The following is a 20,283-nucleotide window of genomic DNA, read 5'->3' on the forward strand; positions in this document are numbered from 1 at the left end:
ACTCAGTAGCACCACGTTTGGAGATCAGTTCAGCCTAACCAAATCCTGTTGTGACGCAATGAAGTACGCATGAGGTAAGTTTGAAACAGAATGGAAGGCTTTGGGCTGAAAGCCTGTTTTGTTTCCTGTAAAAAGCTTTTTGGAAAGAATTATAGAGATTATCCTAGACTCAAATCCCAGATGGTGGATTAGTTCGCTCACAACCAACCCCTTCAAATAATCAGGGCAAAGTAAGGGCACAGAGCTCAAGAAGTGGTGTTATCATTCCTGACATGACATAGTAATGTTACCACAATATCAATAGAGCAGAACATAGAGAAATACAGTATTTCAGGAGACCGAGAGTCAAATCTGCTAACTTCTTACCAACATGCCATATGGGTGGGACAGTGGAACCATTAATCAAATTCCCAAAACAATGAATGTCTACAGGTAAATACATAAAATCCTAACCCTTTTCCTAATGCAAGATTGCAAAGACTGCAAAAAATGGATCACGAGGCGCATTTTAATCACACCTCCAGCCCTCAGAGTGTGCTGAGACTTCACAGGTTTCTCTCTGTAGCCTATAGCTCTGTTTGAATACGCGTGAGTTCCACAGACAGCAGTGCAATGCTCATTCGTTCCTCCACACAGTCACCCAGACGCTGGCCCTGGCTTTGAGGTTATCCCTGAGCTGCCTGTAACATAGCCCAACGGCTGCACCTGGAGATCACAGACTGGTCAAGAAGGACTCAATATAGGTCACTGTTACTTCTGGGATATCCAAGACTCCATTCTCCTTTCACACTTTTTCCACCATTTGTGTTTCTCAAAACAGTGTTAGGTTACCGCCTAGTATTGCGTAAGAATGCAGAACACAACTACTATTCGCCTATTCACAAAGGCATAGCCTATAGATAGTGTTTGTCTTGGTTTATTCTTGAGTGGAGAGGGTTAGATGATGGACAATGGTATATAATAGCATGAGTGAAATCCCACAGGACTGACCAGGCCTACAGGTTACTGCTATTGTGGACTGCCAAACGGTAGTTCATAAGACACTAAACATAAAAGCAAGTTTCACACTGTCCCTTGATGATGCAGCACCAAAGCAGCCCCTGGTCATAGCTACAACAACTAGTACAGAGGCAGCACCAAGAATGGACACAGACCGTGGCAAATACAAAGATTCCTGTGTGCATTGTTGTCATATGCTCTGCTTTATATAGCTGACAGTGTGCTATGAGCTTGGGATTTGCCATCACATACACTGATTGTAATGCTCCATAGTCTCCTTTCTCAGCACAGCCCCACTCCCACCGGTGACAGAGAAAAAGGCTCTCAACACTGATCCCTGCTTGGTGACACTCAGTCCCAGTTATGTCTGGCCTCTGATGAAATTACTCAGACAATGTAGTGTCCTGTTGGAGGCCAGGGGCAGGCTGAAATAGTCTGCATGCCTTAATGCTTCATTCCTCCACAGCATAATCAGGAAAGACTTTCAGGAGGAAATGTTCAACTCATCCTGTTATGGTCCTGTGAACAGTTGTTGATGGATTCTTTGCATGGATGGAATTGCAAATTATATATGTTGAATTGCAATTTGAAGCATGTCAGTGTTGGTTATTACATGGTAATTGCACAGGATTTTTATGACAATATCACTGCTTATCTGTCTGGCTTTGAGGCTATACTTACTTTGTGAAGGTATGCAGCATTCCTTATCTTGCTGACCATGTCTTGTCCATCAGGGTGTACTTTGGCTACATGAGTCCACATCCTCTCCCAAGTGACACCCTCAATGGGAAAACCAGTTCTGTTCACGTAAAAGAGCACACCCCCATCTTTCTCATCTTCTTCTCCCGATGAACGTCCAGCGTTGTTGGGTGTGCTAAGGGTGGCAGATTCAGCACCCGGGCTCGAGTGGCAGTACGTACTGCCACTGGTACTTTTGGATCGGTGCCGCCCCATCTTAGCTGCAGATGAAGTGCTAGTGGCGTTGGGTCCAGTCATTGTTCAATTCAAAAGTGGGGGTCCTGGCAGATGGCAGCCCGTGATGATTCCACTTGCATTTGTCAATAACCCAGGCGTGCTATAACATGTTGCTGTACCAATATCCACTCCCGTAAGTCCAGATAAGGGATACTGCGATCACTCAAATAAACGAAATTAAGGGGAAAAAAATCGCATATGCCAAGCTTTTTAGGTAGAAATGCACCAGAATAAAATATGCATTTCATATTCAGCTAAGCATAATCTTTAGCCATTAAAAAGGCTGAAAGATGCTAGCAAAACATCAAACCGCAAAGCATAGCCGACTAAAATACCGCATAGTATGTGGACCATTCATAATAATGTAGTTTGCTGGTTGCCAGCATTGGAATATTCACGGTTTGGCTCGCTCGGCTTTAACTTCATATTTTGCTCAGAACACTGCGGGGGCGTATGACTCCCACAACTCGACATCACCTCTGCAATGCATTCCGATCCGTTCGTAGTCTACATATTTCCCCAATATCGAACAGGCTATTCGAAAGCTTTGTCCTCATGATGAAAACTCCTCTTTGGTAATTTAGTCATCCATCACATTGTTAATCTTTTGCATAAATGATGTCACTATGTTGTTCTGTCTATCGTAACCCCGGCAGCCAATCGCGTTCTAAATTATTTCATTGGCTGTAGCAACAAAGAGAGACGGATTGAAGTAGCCTTCATACCAAATAAGGAACTAGTCCCTTGCTGTGATTGGTGGCGATTGCGGATGAGGGCGTCAACAAGTGACATTTGCAACAAATGGGATTTTTTTTCTCACCACTGGGAATTGTTATGGTCAACACGTTTAAAGTCATACTGTCATAAAGGGTGTTACAATGTAACAACTTTACCCCGATTCAATGTAACCAGCGGTGTAGGACGTGAAATGGTCAGTGGCTATTTAGAAAATGTTATTGTCTTCTTTCTGCAGTAAACTTATGGACATATTTACATATTGTCCAAGATGATCAAATGCTTGTTTGTTAATGCACAGAACCAATAAATATTGTTAAATGATAGGAGGACACTTTATTTATGTATCAAAATAGCCTACCCTAGCAGGATATCAAGGTTAGGTCTACTTGTTTAGAAATATGAGAATATGCACTCCAGTAACATGTTAGTTGGTCAAATATGCCATATTCTGGACAATGTCAGCCAAACGCTCATTCTAACTAATTCTAATTGGGTTTTCTAACTTTCTCTACACGTTTTCCAGTATTGGGAAAACCTAGTGCTAGCATTTCAATCACTTAGGATACTGTCACAAAAACCATAATTTTTGGGACTATCAAGTTATTAGAATTCAGTATGCTTATTAAATGTAGCTGCACATTGGTCACCACATGAGGAAACCATTGTTACAATGTCTAGGTCATTACTACAACTCTTCTGTAACCACCTCATTGACTCCAAGTAATAAAAAAGATGCTAAATAACAGCAACTGACCATACTGAGCTGAAAATCATTTTATTGTATTGTCTTCACTCAGTGTTTTATGTTTTGATAGCCACTAAATTGACATTATCTGCTGATACGCAAGTATCCATGTGGCCCTTTTCCAAACACAAAACCCAAAGGACAAAAAACATAAGCAATACAGACACCTTAGTTTTACAGTACACTCTGGGGCACCTTGAAGGGATTGTGCAACAGACACATTCTACAGCAGCTGCAGTGTAACAGTTTTGGCACTGACTATACTGTGGATTACTTTGCTAAATTATAATCAGGCTGTCACAGAGACTTTAGACAGTGGTGTGTCAAAGCCATACAATAATAGATGGTAATTGTCACATACACCAGATAGGTGCAGCAAAATGTGTGGTTTTACAAGGTCAGCCATAGTAGTACGGCACCCCTGGAGCAAAGGGCTAATTAGGTTAAGTGCATTGCTCAAGGGCACATTGACAGATTTTCTACCTTGTCGGCTCGGGTATTTGAACCACCAACCTTTCGGTGTATTGCACATTCACTACATGACCAAAAGTATGTGGACACCACATTCTAGACGATTCTGTGCTTCCAACTTTGTGGCAAGTTTGGGGAAGGTCCTTTCCTGTTTCAGCATGACAATGCCCCGTGCACAAAGCGAGGTCCATACAGAAATGGTTTGCCAATATCGGTGTGGAAGAACTTTACTGGCCTGCACAGAGCCCTGACCTCAACCCCACATTTGGGATGAATTGGAATGCCGACTGCGAGCCAGGCATAATCGCCCATCATCAGTGCCCAACCTCACTAATGCTACCGTGGCTGAATGGATGCAAGTCCCCGCAGCAATGTTCCAACATCTAGTGAAAAGCCTTCCCAGAAAAGTGGAGGCTGTTATAGCAAGCAGCAAAGGGGGGACCAACTCCATATTAATGCTCATGATTTTGTAATGAGATGTTCGACGAGCAGGTGTCTACATACCTTTGGCCATGTAGTGTACATACTGTATATAATTAGTTCAGTTTGGATGTACTCATTCTTAATTGGGGACAAATAAAAATGAGTGTCTATGCAATGATTACATTTAATAACATGATTCATTTCAGTGGTCTTTGAAATATCAAGTGCTTGGTAAATGGAATACATTTTAAGTAAGATACATAAATAATTGCGACATAACTACATTGCTATATAAAATGTAATAAGTTAATTATCAAAATTAGAAAAAAGCAATGAAATGTTATGACTGTCCATATAGAAATGTTACTTCTTCATTATTCAGAACTAAGTAAAATGCTAGAAAAGAGAGGGAAACATCTCATCTGTCAACCAAATAAATATTTTTTCTACAGTCATAAGAAGCTAAATAATAACATTCGCTCTGACATTCAAATATTAATAATTATAAGCACTAATTGTGACATATCCTGCAGGAAGCATGATAACATATAAACGCCTATGGATTGGATCTTCTGATTAATGCTTGGATGAGAGGAATTATTCCTGTTAAAACGAGGGAAATACAAGAGCCAATATAGTGGTTCAGAAATGTGCTGGGAGATGGCTACTGTGCATAGTCCTTAAAGACACAGGGTGAGCTATATAAGCCCTGGTGAAGATTTGGAGATGTTTGAATTGTGATGCTGCAGTCATTATGACTCCTGTTTGTGCTTCATCATCCACACAGCATTCTTAGTATTTCCACAATATCCCTCTAGATGGCGTTGCTATACCATTAGCTACCTATCTCGGCAGAACAATTATCTGTGCCATGTATTCAACAAACTTATCAATGTTTTAACATTTTCAAAAGCATGCATGTAAGTAATATACTGAAAAGTATATTGTGCATGATGCACATTTGCCATATGCCCTGTGAACCTTGTGTGTCATATTTGGTCCATATTTGTATAAATGGCTGAAATCTCAAGACAAGAAGTAACAATGTTTTTCTTCACAGGCCAAGGCAGGTCAGAGATCCTACATTCTATGCTCCTGTGTGGTTCTGTATAATGCCATAAATATGTTTAAATAAGCACCACTTTATGAACCAGAGATGATGGTGATTGTAGAGACAGTAGTGGATCATCAAGCACAAGAAGCAGGGGACAATGGGAAGTCTGAAAGGTGTATTTGAGTGCTTATAGTTTACCTGTCTGTAAACAAATCATCGCTCAGCTAAAACCACTACAGTAAAAACATTATCATAATAACACATTACAAGATACAATCCAGAGAAAAGGGAGATTTCAAGTAACCTCAGGAAACTTTGTTGAATGCGTTGTAGGCCTCTGAAATGTTCAGTAGAGTGATGAGCGACCTATTTGGGTTACAGTGAGGTCTCATGGGAAAAGCTGACTGAAGTTTCCATCTTGACGCCATTGGTTGGCTTGTCTGATAGGCACTTAGTAGGGACCTAAGACAAGAGGAGAGGAAGATATCTTTAATTAAAGTATTGCATTGTCCTTTCATGAAAAGATTATTCTCATCACTCAAGTGGCTAGTAACAGTGGCATTAAACCAACACAGTGGGGTACATAATCACAGTGCCAAATACTAACGTCATAGGGCGCCTCAACTGCCTGAAGACTATTTCAAATAATGCATTGAAAATACATTCATTAAAAGGTTTTATTTTCTTTCCCTATCACGCTGCTCTCTGCATGATACATGATATGTCTCCCGAGTGGCGCAGTGGTCTAAGGCACTGCATCGCAGTGCTAGCTGTGCCACTAGAGATCCTGGTTCAAATCCAGGCTCTGTCGTAGCCGGCCGCGACTGGGAGACCCATGGGGCGGCGCACAATTGGTCCAGGGTAGGGGAGGGAATGGCCAGCAGGGATGTAGCTCAGTTGGTAGAGCATGGCGTTTGCAACGCCAAGGTTGTGGGTTCGATTCCCACGGGGGGCCAGTATGAAAAATAATGTATGCACTCACTAACTGTAAGTTGCTCTGGATAAGAGCGTCTGCTAAATGACTTAAATGTATACAGATTCACATTAGATGAGCCCGGCAGAAAGACTGTTCTGTCTTTTGATGTGGGCAATCTCATGAGATATGAGACAGCTTCAAAATGGCTGTCAAGGTGAAAGAACAAGCAGACGAGTGACCTGACCTCTGCGTGTGATACATCATTCAAGGAAAAGGTCACAAGTGATTGAGAGGAGGGTGACCTTTCAGCAAAAAGAAAAAGAAGAGAGAAAATCTCTCTTGAGGGAAATGGAGAGAACGTGACTTACTGCTTGAAGAGTTTTGCTGTCAATGCCCATGTTGACGTTGTTTCTTTTCAGTTCTGATTTTATTAAGGCTGAAACAAACAAGGGGAAGTAATTAAGAGAGCCTCAAACAATATATAAACATACATTTGTGGTGTAGCCTTCATAGTATTGTTATGTATTTTATTTAGGTCTGTCAAACGATTCAAATAATTAATAGCGATTAATCACATTAAATTCTGTAGTTAATCGCGATTAATCGCAAATGTTTTATTTGCTCAAATTTGGTGCTAAGTAATTTTTTTTTTTAAAGCAGTGTATTGAGTTATAGGCCACACACACACACACACACACACACACACACACACACACACACACACACACACACACACACACACACACACACACACAGTTAAAGCTTCAGCCATTCCAAATGATTGTTCTCCCAATTACTGATTGGAGGGTTGGCTATAAGAAAAAAAGTACTGGCTCTATGGATACAAAGAACAAAGAGTATAAACCTCTCCAACAATGTCATGAATTCCACAGAACATAAATCTGTGACCATACACTTCAGTCTTCCTCCTATTTATTTTCACTGAGCCAGTTGCAAATGCAAACAAGCCTGTTAACATTTTCAGATGATAAAGTTGCTCTCTTCTTTTGTACGATATGCCCAGAGAGTGAAAGCAACCTCTCACAAGGTCCTGATGTGGCAGGCGTTGCCAGGTACCTTTGTGCAATGCAGGCCAGCCTGGTATGTGCCCCTGCATGCTGTGACCACCACTGTAGTGGACAGTCCTCCATGTTGATGCTGGGCTCTGCTTTGTAACGCTCCACACATTTCTCAATGGACTCCTCCTCTTCATCAGAGTCAGACTCAGAAGAACTTAACAAAAGAGAAGCTTTCTTCTTTGGTGGCTCTGACTCTGTTGCTTTATCAAGTTGCTGTGCAGGCCTCTCTTCCTTCAGCAAGTTGCTGACCAAAGACCACACCTTACCCCTCTCAGGTCTGGGAAGGTACTTCAGGTCCATAAACCTTGGGTTGAGTGATGTGGCAATCTTCAGCCATGTGAGGTTGGTGTTTTTCTTATCATGTAGGCAGGGTCATCATCGGAGCTCTCCATCACCCAAAGGAGATGACACAAATCAGGCAACACCACTGAGCCGGAAATGTACTTCTCTCCTCCCAGAAGTTCAGTCAAGTACCTGCAGTGAAAGATAATTTAAAATCACTTCAGTCAATTGTGAGAGACGTGTTATACACAGACACTCTCTCTCTCTCTCTCTCTCTCTCTCTCTCTCTCTCTCTCTCTCTCTCTCTCTCTCTCTCTCTCTTTCTCTCTTTCTCTCTTTCTCTCTCTCTCTCTCTCTCTCTCTCTCTCTCTCTCTCTCTCTCACACACACACACACACACACACACACACACACACACACACACACACACACACACACACACACACACACACACACACACACACACACACACACACACACACACACACACACACACACACACACACACACACACACACACACACACACACACACACACACACACACACTCTTATTATAACATTAATAGTGAGATAGAGAATATTACCTGCAGGGCTCCAGTAGTGCCTTCAGCTTCTGCAGTTTCTCCAGTTCAGCTGTGGTTGGCATGGTGATGTTAGTTTTCTGTTGGGCCAGAGCATCTCTCAGTGGTTGTTTGTTTCTGTGGACACGCTTACCATTTCCAGAGTGGAATTCTATCTTGTTGTGACATCTTGTGGGAGTGACTCCTTCTTTAGCCCATTTGCAACTTGCTGTTGTCCTAGCTCTGCAGCGTTTGGTGGGCTATGTTTGAAATGGCCCCCCAAAAAATGGCATTTGGCTAGGGCATTGTCGAACCCGCTGTTCTGTAGGGACACTGTGATGGACCTTTGGAGACTGTGCACGGTGCAGGGCAGGTGTTCAAAAGGCAGATGTCTTGCAGCTGCAATCATGTTCCGTGCACTGTCTGTGCAAACTGTGGTAACTTTGTTTTCAATGTTCCACTGCTTTGCTAGATCCATGAAATGCCCGGCGTACGTTTCAGCATAGTGCCTCTCTTCTGCCTTCATCACGGCCAGAGCGTGTTAATGCAGTTTCCAGTTCATCGATGTGGTGCGCAGGCCTCCCAGCCTCCCGCGCGCACACTCTTCTAGCTTAGCCTGTCAAAGATGTCCTCCATTGCTACTAGTAACGTTACTTGTATTGCCGGTGTCAACAGTATGTTTCGCTTGTAAATGATAATGAAGACTTTATGTACTACGGTGATAAACAAATTCAGCCTTGCAGTAGATGCAAATTACTTTAGTTTTATCCAGAGAGCCTTCTGGGAGTGATTTTAAATCGAATTTGCCATTTAAAAGCCCCTTCCTAGCATTCTCCATCATTCAGTCATACAAGTAGCTAGCTTGTAAAGTGATTGTCAAACAAGCGCATTGGCTGCCAGGGCTTGAATTTGAACTATGGATGGTTCAGAGGGTCAAACTAAGAGAATGCGTTAATGGCGTGAAAAGAATCTACGACATTCAAAATGTAAGCATTAATGCGTTATTAACACGTTAACTTTGACAGCCCTAATTTTATTGTATTATATTGTATTCTCAGTCTGTATCAGTTTTTATAGCAGAAGGTGAATCATATGGAAGACAACCACACTCCACAGAACAGAGCAGAACAGATCAACGCAGAACAGATCAGAGCAGAGAGCCAACCGACCTGTGAGAAAGATGCCCAGGAAGATCCAGACACAGAGGAACAGGTTCCCAGCCAGGGGGTTGTATTCTGTTGTCAGTCTCCCCTGGATCAAAGTGAAAATAATCCCAAAGATCTCAGGGAAGAAGGAGATATGGGAGTGAGAAAAACATTATGCACCTGTATTGTTTCAAGGGTATACAAGCATTATACTGACTGAAAAAACAGATCGCCTTCCCACTTGGCAAAGAAGCTTAACCTGTTTGTACATACTATGAAGAATTAGATTAGAAAGTATATACTGTGCGGATATATACTTTTTTGAAAATGTGTGTGGTTAGGCTAAGGTTACACAATATCCTGGTAAGGGGAGGACACATTTTATGTTGTATGAGAATACACAAAAGTATTTGCCTGAAAATATCTCTGGAGGCAGTCACACATGGTTTCACAAACGATGAAAAATACTTGTGATTGTTAGCATGTGTCTGGGGCTTACCTGTGCAAAAGCATTAAGGAGACCAGAGGATGTCCCTTCCGATTCAGGATATGTTATTTCAACCCCAAATTCAAAGCCAAGCGGCAGGTAACCAGTCATGAAGAACCTACAGAATAACAAAATCATATCAGTGAACCATGGCTGCCCTCAGAGAAAACAGACTGCTTTATCTTGATGCCCTTGTTTTGGTTGAACATAGACTCTGACCACTACATAAATTATAAAGTGGCATTGTGTGTGTGACTGTATACCTTCAAAACATACAAGAGCATGAAGAACTGATGTCAAAATAAGCAACAACAAGAAAAGAAGGTGCCTGTCTTTTAACACCATACTGTTCACTACCTGTTCATGTAGACACAATGTGCAACATTGGCAATTATAACTATATTACTTCTTAATTATCATTTCAATAACTTATTTATAATTTTATAGCAAATCAGGTCGTCATTGTAAATAAGAATTTGCTCTTAATTGACTTACCTGTATAAATAAAGGTGAAGAAATACAAAAAATACAAAGAAGGGTTATCTCCAGCCTTACCCCAGCACCCCAGCAGTGAAGAACACCAGGTAGATACTGTTGAGGTTCAGAGTGAAGCTGAACAGCACCATACCAATGAAGGACAGGATGTACACTGTCAGAGTGGTCATTCTGAGGAACAAGCACAGGACAGAACATTGGTGGAAATAAAACTGGATGTTCTATACAGAGAGGCTCACAATTAAAGAGGAAATAGGCAGGTATCATGGGCAGGAAAAATGTACAATGTCACTCCCACCTTCATCATTCTCTATGTTTCAGGGACTTACTGTACATAGCCTATATAAGTTGACTTTATTTTTAATTACTTTATAGCTTCTCCAGAGGATAATAAGTTAAGCAGAGGGTGACTTTCAGAGCAAATGAGAATGCTTAGCCATGTGAGAAATCTCCTTAATTTTGATTAGTCAAACTGACTTACATTAAGAGCATGTTACTACAAACCTGCGTTAATTGGATCTGAACTGGCAGGACCTAATTCTTGGAATGTACAGGAGGCTGCTTATCTAAAGGATGAGTTAAAACTCATAAACTTCTGAGTTTGTCTTTACAGCACTTGACACACCCTGATCTGTTTCACCTGTCTTTGTGATTGTCTCCACCCCCCTCCAGGTGTCGCCCATCTTTCCCATTATCCCCAGTGTATTTATACCTGTGTTCTCTGTTTGTCTGTTGCCAGTTCGTTTTGTTTCGTCAAGTCTACCAGCGGTTTTCCCCTTGCTCCTGTCTTTCTCAAGTTCCTGTTTTCTAGTTTTCCCGATTTTGACCATTCTACCTGTCCTGACCCTGAGCCTGCCTGCTGTTCTGTACCTTGTCACACCAACCTGGATTATTGACCTCTGCCTGCCCTGACCCTAGACTGCCAGCCGTTCTGTACCTTTTGGAATCTGATCTGGATTACTGACCTCTGCCTGCACTTGACTTGTCGTTTGCCTGCCCCCTGTTTTTGTAATAAACCTTTGTTACTTTGACACTGTCTGCATCTGGGTCTTCTCCTGAAACGTGATAGTACGAACTTGCCATGACTGCTTTATGGTCGATACCCTGGCGTCCGAGCTGTGTATCCCCACTCAGCCCCTCTCCATTCCCATGGACGTTAGTGTGCTGGAAGGGCGCTCTATAGGCCGGGTCACCCACAATACCACCCCCATCAACCACGAGTATCAGGGAACCACAGCGAGACGATCCAATTCCTGCTAATTAAGTCTCCTCAGGTTCCCGTGGTATTGGGTTTCTCTTGGCTCTAGCGACACAACCCCTTTATTGACTGGTCTACTGGTGCTATCATGGGCTGGAGCCCGTTCTGCCACGCTCATTGCCTGAAGTCAGCGTAGCCTGCCCTGGGACGTCTTCCTGGGGGCTCGGAAGTTGCCTCGGACCTCTCCGCCATACCCGCAGAGTACCAGGACCTCCGGGAGGTGTTCAGTAAGGCCCGGGCCACTTCGCTTCCGCCGTACCGACCCTACGACTGAGGAATCAACCTTCTTCCAGGCACCACTCCACCCCGGGGACGACTGTACTTGCTGTCATGTCCGCAGACCAAGGCTTTGGAGACCTACATTGAGGACTCCGTAGCTGCCGGGTTCATCTGTCCTTCTGCCTCCCCCACCGGCGCAGGGTTCTTCTTTGTGGAGAAGAAGGACAAAACCCTGCGCCCGTGCATCGACTACTGGGGCCTCAACGACATCACGGTGAAGAACCGCTACCACTCATCTCCTCAGCCTTCGATCTGCTTCAGGGGGCTAACGTGTTCTCCAACCTGGACCTCCAGGAATCAACGACAAGCGGACCACCACCGGACCCCGGCTCCACGGTATTGTCTCGGGCAGAAGGTATGGCTGTTGACCCGAGATCTGCCCCCCTGGGTGGAGTCCCGCAAACTTTCCCCCCAGTTTATCAGCCCTTTCCCCATCTCTAAAATCATTAGCCCCTCTGCTGTTCGTCTTCTGTTGCCCCGTACCCTCCGTATAATCCCACTTTTCATGTGTTTAGGATCAAACCCATGTCTCACAGCCCTTTGTCTCCTGTTTCCTCTTCCTGCCCTGACCCTGAGACTGCCTGCCGTTCTGTACCTTTTGGACACTGATCTGGATTACTGACCTCTGCCTGCCCCGTTTTTGTAATAAACTTGTGTTACTTCGACACTGTCTGCATCTGGGTCTTCTCCTGAAACGTGATAGCACTTCCCTTTCTAGTAACCACAGAGTACTGTATGTCCATAAAACAGCCTCCGCAGTGCACAAAGTTTCCAGAAATAACCGTAACGCTTTAGATAGTCATAACTGCCTTCTGCAAGTCACAATTGCATCATGGGCAACATAGTTTAATGACTGTATCACCAAAGAATGTAGTGATTTATGTCACTGGCAGTGGTGATTGGGGACGGTACCTACTTGTAGGTTTTGGTGTGATCCAGCCACAGTCCACAGATGATGGAGCCCACCATTCCAGCCACCACAAGGGTGAGACCAATCCTGCCTGCATTCAGCTCCTGGTTCTGGGGTGAAGAGGTTAATGTTAGTGTAGAGTAAAGCAGGCTTTTCCAGGGACATGTGTCACACTATCATATTCACATGAAGGCACATAGTCCAAGGGCTACACAACAAAAAAGGCTTCAGAAAAGCCATTCCGTGACCCAGGAAACAAAGCTGCAAAGTTTCAACATCATTACATAGATCATTTTATGAATATGAACACTGTGTGGTTCAAAACTTGTAAAAGTTGCACATTAATTGAATATTATGAATCAAAGGTACAATTTCGAAATCATAGCACATTTTGGGTAATTTCCCCTAGCAACATTATGAGGTTGCCATGTTACATCTTGGTTACAATTGTTACACACGACGTTGTCCATGCTTGCAGAAAAAAAATATGTATCGGACCAGAGGAATACCAAAATAATAAAATATTAGAAGTTGTTGAAACATGCTAAATGAACAGCGCTTTATGTACCTTAGTTTGGCTAGCAGGCAAAACAAAGCAATAATGGCCTTGTAGGCTAAATACATGTGCCAAAACTACTTGTATTAACTGAGAAAACCAATGCACATGGTTAAAACATATTTCCTAATTTTGGGGTTCATCTAGATCAGTGAAGGATGGGTAACGTGTTGCTTGAGCTTATGCAAGGGCGAACACTGAATGCACAAATAGTTATATGTTCTGTGTGCCTGTGTGCAACAAAAGTAACCCAGGTGAAACATGGCAACGTCGGAACGTTGCTAGGGAAATTACCCAAGGTGCGCTGTGATTTCGATGCTAAATATAGTAACTTTGATTAAAGATTACAGTTTTTCCACGTTTTGAATCAGACAATGTTCCTGTTCATAACATTATCTACATGTTTGATGGGTGGCTCTTGGACTAACATGGCTAAAGCGAAAAACTCACCAGAAGCGGGTGTGTGGAACAAGCAGAGAAAGGCGGATGGAAAGGACGGGACAGTCAGAACAGTGACTGTATGCTAGCAGGATAGTCCATAACTCCAATCATCTTTGCTGATAGCGATGTTTGGTTTCCATAAGTGGATGAATTGGTCTAATTTAGCATGTATGGTAAAGCCTCAACCCTTAGCTACCTCTTCCAATTCAAATGAGCTCGATAAAAAAGTTAATAATGACAACATTTGTACTGTTTTTTTGTGATTACAGCTCCTGCGGTAAAACAGAAAAATAGAGACACTTTCTAATTGAGCAAGGCGTCAAATCGGACAACGCACCCGCCCGGCTTCAGTTGGGTCATTGTAATTCAAAAACATACACGTCTCGCACGCTCGCCTTTGGTGAGTTTAGGCCATAAGTGCACTTAGCTAAAACTTCAAGCTCAAAAGGACTCCAGACAAAATATGGCCTGGATGCATGTATACTTTAAAAAGAAAAGGAGAGCGACATACTCTAGGAGCTCAGATGCAATAATTTAATACCAAAGTTTCGACAGCCAATCTGGATGCATGTATAACCTTAAAGCTGGTCACCTGGTCTATCGGTTTAGGGGGTACAGTTCAGGGATTTATGGAAAGTCTGGTGGGAAAGTGATGTTTACATAATTTGACATTTTACAGTGAAAGAAGGCTGCTACTAGAGTTCACAGAACATTGCTTGTCTTTCAGTCTTTCAGCCAACCCTGACTGTCTCTCTCCTCCAAGGGTAGCAGGCATGCGTGAAAAGTGGTTAATGAACTACAAACTGGAGACAATGGATTCGTGCCCTGTCATGGTTTGAGCTCCCATTTAACTCCATCTGTTTACAGAGAAAACATTTTCCTTAAAGTGTTTTACTTTTGTCCCGTTCAAGAGCTTGTGTTTGATCTAGCTATGCATGTAGTAAATCAACCTATCAAATAATCTTAATTTTCAGTATTTGGAACACACATTTTGTACTCCACTTACCTCATAACAAGCCATAATCATCTGATTGAGAAGTGTTGATACAGAGTAGAAAGAACCAGTCATGATACCTAAAGGAAAATGGGAAACAAAATGGATTTATTTTAATGTTTTATCCCGACATAGTGATAAACTTCAAGAATATGTATAGTACACACAAAACCATGAAAAGAACTGAACACCAACAAAACAAACTCAAATTCAAGAAAGGATCAACTAAACTGAGTGTACATTTTTATTTAACTAGGCAAGTCAGTTAAGAACAAATTCTTATTTACAATGACGGCCTACACCGGCCAAACCCAGACAACGCTGGGCCAATTGTGCGCCGCCCTACGGGACTCCCAATCACAGCCGGTTGTGATACAGCCTGGAATCGAACCAGGGGGTCTGTAGTGACACCTCAAGCACTGAGATGCAGTGTTTAGACCACTGCGCCACTTGGGAGCCCATAACCGGATTGAGCACTGACTGGGCAGTCAGGCTACCTTGGAGTGTATGGGGTTAAAGACAGATGGATCTCATAATGAACAACTATCCCCAGGAAACAATCAGTGGAATGGACAGAATGCTATAACAAGAGACTTTGAAGGACAGCATCTGGCCCCAGATCTGTATATGCTTTGGGCAACTCCTCTAACTTCTATTGTCATGTCATAAACCTTTGGCATGACAACAAACACAACAGATGAGTTAGCTAAAGCACAGACCTGAGTCCAGGCTACTGGCAAGTAGTCAGGTGTCTCACCATAACTTTAAAGTAGCTTTAGGTTACTGCATGTAATACAGTAGTAATAACATAGTTATAGTGTAGTTACAAGATAAGGAGAAAGATAAGGGAATATTATGAGTCCGGTGTCTCACCATAACTGATGAGCAGTAGGATGAAAGGTTTGTTCTTGAACAGGTTGATGATGGACCGTCTGTAGGAGTAGTCTTCAGGAGCACAGTCAGGTAGGACAGCCTGAGCTTGGCTGGGAGGTAGTGGGGGTCTGTCTTTCATGACTAGGAGAGAAGTGACAGTCAACACTAACACACTGTATTTACAGCTTTACAACATCAGTGTTTCTCTCTGTTTCTTGCTTCAAAAGCACTCAGTAGCATATGACTGCAATGACTCCTATGTAATCCTGGTTTACAGTGGTATGTTTGAATGGTTGGTATGTTTGTATGGTGGAAAATAGAAGTGCAGTCGTCTGGACCTATGGAGTTAGTTGCTACAGTGACTATGATGTGCTATCCATCAGGTGTATTTCTGCAGAGTACCATTTCAGATGGTATGACAAGGCTTGTGTCAACTTACTTACCAATTACAGTCAAGATGAACAGAACAGTGGAGACTACAGCCGTCCCATAAAACATAATGCTGATGTTGTGTCCCATCAGCTTTATGTCTTCCACAGTGTTGGGGACCAGGACAGGGGGAAGCAGGAAGCCAATAGCAGTGCCCAGCTAAAGAGGGATCAGACAAATACATCAATGTCACACATACTCCATCAAAATACAGAAATGTCATATTTTTATTCAGCAGCAAAACATGTACACAGCATTAGCCTGTAACGTTTACAATATGATTAGGCTAAAGGATTCATTAGGAGCCCCCCATAGCATGACTCAATAGGCCTACACACCTGGTTACCCAGCACGGCTGTGGCACATGCGGTAGACACCTCCTTCGGGCCAAACCACACTGATGCAATCATAGAGGGTAGCCCGAGGATGAAGACTTGGGCTATGGAACATATTATCTGTGCAGTCACTGTTACACCGAAAAGATCGGGCCGGACGCTGGCGCACTTCACCCACGCACCGACGCAGTTCAAACCCGCGCCCATAAGGGCTGTCAATTTCAGTCCTTTTTTATCCAGTAACCATGTTGCGGGGAAGATCAACGGCACATACGCCACCATGTATACAATTGACAGCCAATCGATCTTGTCGCTGGATACATTGTAGAAGTGGGCGAAAATGTTGGCGATGATGCTGTACTGGATCCATTGAAATGCGTTGACGAGGGAGTAGAGGCTGAACACAGCTAAAACGGCGAATCTTCTCCAATAGAGCTTAGTTTCGAGACATTTTTCCTCTCCAGGAAGCATAGCCTGTTTCTCATCTGGATGTATCTCCTGTTCCAACGCCTTCGAGTCCAGTTCTGTCAGATGTGCCGCTCCATTCGTTAGATCGGAGTACTGATCCCCGGTTGGGACTGCTCCGCTATGCACCCGCGTCTTGATGTCTATTTCAGGTGCGTTGTCACGCTGCAGATGTTGCTGTACCAACTCGCCAGCCACCATGATGCTGGGCCGACGTTGCTTATCGCTATACCCTGTAGTCAGGAAGTACGTTTACGCAAAATAGGGCAGAGCCAACATTCACTAAGTAGATAATACAACAACTATTCATACCGTTTATAAAAAGCCCTTTTAAAATGTTGTTGGCTATCTGTATTATTCGCTCTCATAAAGCGCCTTTTTTCGTATGGTAGCCTATTCCGGTGCCGCTTTAGTGCATGGGGAGAGGGGCAGGGCGCATTTACATCAGACAACTCACACATGGAGGCCTTCCGATGATGACTCCGACCAATCAAAATGCAGGATTTGGAGGGCTCTCCAGAGGGACGGTGTTATAGTAGCCCTACCTCTATCTATAGGTATAATCCCCAACCAGTATGTGAATGAAACAAGTGCGCACCGGCCTCTATGCATGGTAGATGAAGAAAAAATATTGTTATAATAATTTTCTGTTATTCAAATAAACTGCATAATTTCCTAAATAGCATTGAGGTTGTTCAAATGTGTGTCGTTCGTTAGTGACACATGGTCTCCTCAATTATCTCTCCCTAATCCTAATCTTAGTTGAGCCCAGTCGGCCTGCCTATCCTATTGGACACTCGCACTAGAAAGCAAACGTTTGAAACAATGTGCAATAAAATCATCCACCTCAATGGCATAGGCCTAAAAAAATATATTTGCTCAGGTAATTGTAGGCCTTAATAACTACAATAGATTTATAGATGGGAAGTTACACTTTTATTAGGCCAGGGCCTTCTGATGCATTTGAAAACGTGGGTGTTCAACTCATCCTCAGATTTACCACTTTTAAATAGGCTACTTTTCAAGAGCCACTGGCACACGTAACTCACTTCCACCATATAATTAGGAATTATTTAATTGGATCTGACTTCCACGTTGTCACAGTTAGTATTGTTGCGCGAAATTCTGAGGTTTCTAGATCCATGGGAGCCGCAGCGGGGCTAGAAGGCACAAAGAAGCGCTCATTACGACACCTCATCATTTCGCTGCTATTTGCTATAGTGCAATGGCGACCCATCATTCAGGGCAGATGGGGCTGTTTTGAGCCCAACCTGTTTAGCTAAAAAAAAATTTTTTTTGCATGTTATTTTGGCATTCATTCGTGTCACATGTTAGTTTGCAAACAATGCAAAAAATAATATACAGTGCATTCGGAAAGTATTCAGACCCCTTTACTTTTTCCACATTTTGTTACATTACAGCTGTAGTGTATTAAGAATTATGACTTTGCTAATGTTTTCAAGTGGAACCTGAGAGGACGTTTATTCAGTTTCAGAGGGAGTTGTTTTAGGGTGACGCCCCATAGAACAGAGGGAGTGTGTGTTGTAGACAGGGGATTGGACAGTAGAGGGAGCCACCCATATTTTGGGGAATATTATAAGTACTGGGTTTGAACAAAGAACATTAGAGCGGACATTGTGTAATTTGGAAAACACTGCTCTCCGGGTGATCATGACATCTGTAAACTTATGCTGAAATCTTGCGATATGAATAAAACTTATGATCAAAGTTCAGTATAAGCGGACTCCTTTGTTTAACAGCATAATTAGCAACATTGACTCGACACTACAAATTTGGCGACGAGTGATGAGGCGGGTCTGCGTCTCTGCAGTGTTTCATTCATGAGCAACAACGTGACTCTCGCTCAAGACGCCGGCTTAAGGTGAGATTTCTCACGGTCTTGTGTGTGTTTCCTTCGTCTGCTTTTGGGTGTGTGCGCTGGGGAGATGTACCGTAGGGGACCGGTGTGTGCTTCTGTTGCTTTTATTGCTGTGGACTAGGGGTCTGGCCTAACCATTCTAAATTTCTTTGCACTGGTAAACAGCGCAAAAGGGGGGAGTGTCTATAGAGTGTCTATAGAGATATTTTGCTTGAATAAGAGTTCAAGAACAATCGATTGAGAGGAATAAGGCCTAGGCATATGTATGTAACTTAGAACCGCCGTGAATCAATGGAAACCCTCATGGAGGTGATCTCTAGGATGGGCCAAAAATCCTAATAACGCGTTAGGTGTAGTTACAGTGGGGAAAAAAAGTATTTAGTCAGCCACCAATTGTGCAAGTTCTCCCACTTAAAAAGATGAGAGAGGCCTGTAATTTTCATCATAGGTACACGTCAACTATGACAGACAAATTGAGGAAAAAAATCCAGAAAATTACATTGTAGGATTTTTAATGAATTTATTTGCAAATTATGGTGGAAAATAAGTATTTGGTCACCTACAAACAAGCAAGATTTCTGGCTCTCACAGACCTGTAACTTCTTCTTTAAGAGGCTCCTCTGTCCTCCACTCGTTACCTGTATTAATGGCACCTGTTTGAACTTGTTATCAGTATAAAAGACACCTGTCCACAACCTCAAACAGTCACACTCCAAACTCCACTATGGCCAAGACCAAAGAGCTGTCAAAGGACACCAGAAACAAAATTGTAGACCTGCACCAGGCTGGAAAGACTGAATCTGCAATAGGTAAGCAGCTTGGTTTGAAGAAATCAACTGTGGGAGCAATTATTAGGAAATGGAAGACATACAAGACCACTGATAATCTCCCTCGATCTGGGGCTCCATGCAAGATCTCACCCCGTGGGGTCAAAATGATCACAAGAACGGTGAGCAAAAATCCCAGAACCATACGGGGGGACCTAGTGAATGACCTGCAGAGAGCTGGGACCAAAGTAACAAAGCCTACCATCAGTAGCACACTACGCCGCCAGGGACTCAAATCCTGCAGTACAAGACGTGTCCCCCTGCTTAAGCCAGTACATGTCCAGGCCCATCTGAAGTTTGCTAGAGTGCATTTGGATGATCCAGAAGAGGATTGGGAGAATGTCATATGGTCAGATGAAACCAAAATATAACTTTTTGGTAAAAACTCAACTCGTCGTGTTTGGAGGACAAAGAATGCTGAGTTGCATCCAAAGAACACCATACCTACTGTGAAGCATGGGGGGTGGAAACATCATGCTTTGGGGCTGTTTTTCTGCAAAGGGACCAGGACGACTGATCCGTGTAAAGGAAAGAATGAATGGGGCCATGTATCGTGAGATTTTGAGTGAAAACCTCCTTCCATCAGCAAGGGCATTGAAGATGAAACATGGCTGGGTCTTTCAGCATGACAATGATCCCAAACACACCGCCCGGGCAACGAAGGAG

At 43.1% G+C, this 20,283-nt stretch overlaps 2 protein-coding genes across 5 annotated transcripts in view; both read right to left on the bottom strand.

The window, feature by feature from the left end:
• The window catches only part of LOC121548908 (tubulinyl-Tyr carboxypeptidase 2-like), a 48,853-nt gene extending 46,231 nt beyond the window's left edge, over positions 1-2,622 (bottom strand). Inside the window, exon 1 of the mRNA XM_041860563.2 lies at positions 1,681-2,622. Coding sequence (XP_041716497.2) covers positions 1,681-1,995 — 315 coding nt within the window. The 5' untranslated portion in view covers positions 1,996-2,622. The remainder of the gene's footprint in view (positions 1-1,680) is intronic.
• A 1,768-nt stretch (positions 2,623-4,390) lies between these two features.
• On the bottom strand, positions 4,391-18,105 carry LOC121548909 (feline leukemia virus subgroup C receptor-related protein 1). Of its 4 annotated transcripts, XR_005996716.1 has the most exons (12): positions 16,450-18,105; positions 16,126-16,270; positions 15,683-15,823; positions 14,822-14,889; positions 12,825-12,928; positions 10,432-10,542; positions 9,889-9,994; positions 9,414-9,525; positions 8,269-8,345; positions 7,399-7,874; positions 6,690-6,757; positions 5,846-5,867 (listed from the first exon to the last, which is right to left on the bottom strand). XR_005996716.1 is itself a non-coding variant. In XM_041860565.2 (10 exons), the coding sequence occupies exons 1-10, from the start codon at positions 17,110-17,112 to the stop codon at positions 5,781-5,783; spliced, it is 1,575 nt and encodes a 524-aa protein (XP_041716499.1). In that variant the 5' UTR covers positions 17,113-18,105; the 3' UTR covers positions 4,391-5,780. The 4 variants fall into 4 exon arrangements, 3 of the variants coding, with proteins under 3 accessions (XP_041716499.1, XP_041716498.1, XP_041716500.1); XM_041860565.2 differs by lacking the exons at positions 7,399-7,874; positions 8,269-8,345 and having other exon boundaries at positions 4,391-5,867; positions 9,414-9,495; XM_041860564.2 differs by lacking the exons at positions 7,399-7,874; positions 8,269-8,345 and having other exon boundaries at positions 4,391-5,867.
• Positions 18,106-20,283: the final 2,178 nt, after the last annotated feature.

The sequence above is a fragment of the Coregonus clupeaformis genome, chromosome 33 (genome assembly GCF_020615455.1).
Source record: "Coregonus clupeaformis isolate EN_2021a chromosome 33, ASM2061545v1, whole genome shotgun sequence".
Lineage (NCBI taxonomy): Eukaryota > Metazoa > Chordata > Actinopteri > Salmoniformes > Salmonidae > Coregonus > Coregonus clupeaformis.

Coding starts and splice junctions, on each gene's coding strand:
- LOC121548909 (XM_041860564.2), bottom strand. CDS start 17,112: ATGGTGGCTGGCGAGTTGGTACAGCAACATCTGCAGCGTGACAACGCA. Junction 14,890..15,682: donor CCTACTGCTCATCAGTTATG/GTGAGACACCGG, acceptor ATTTTCCTTTAG/GTATCATGACTGGTTCTTTC. Junction 9,995..10,431: donor TTCACTGCTGGGGTGCTGGG/GTAAGGCTGGAG, acceptor GTTATTCTGTAG/GTTCTTCATGACTGGTTACC.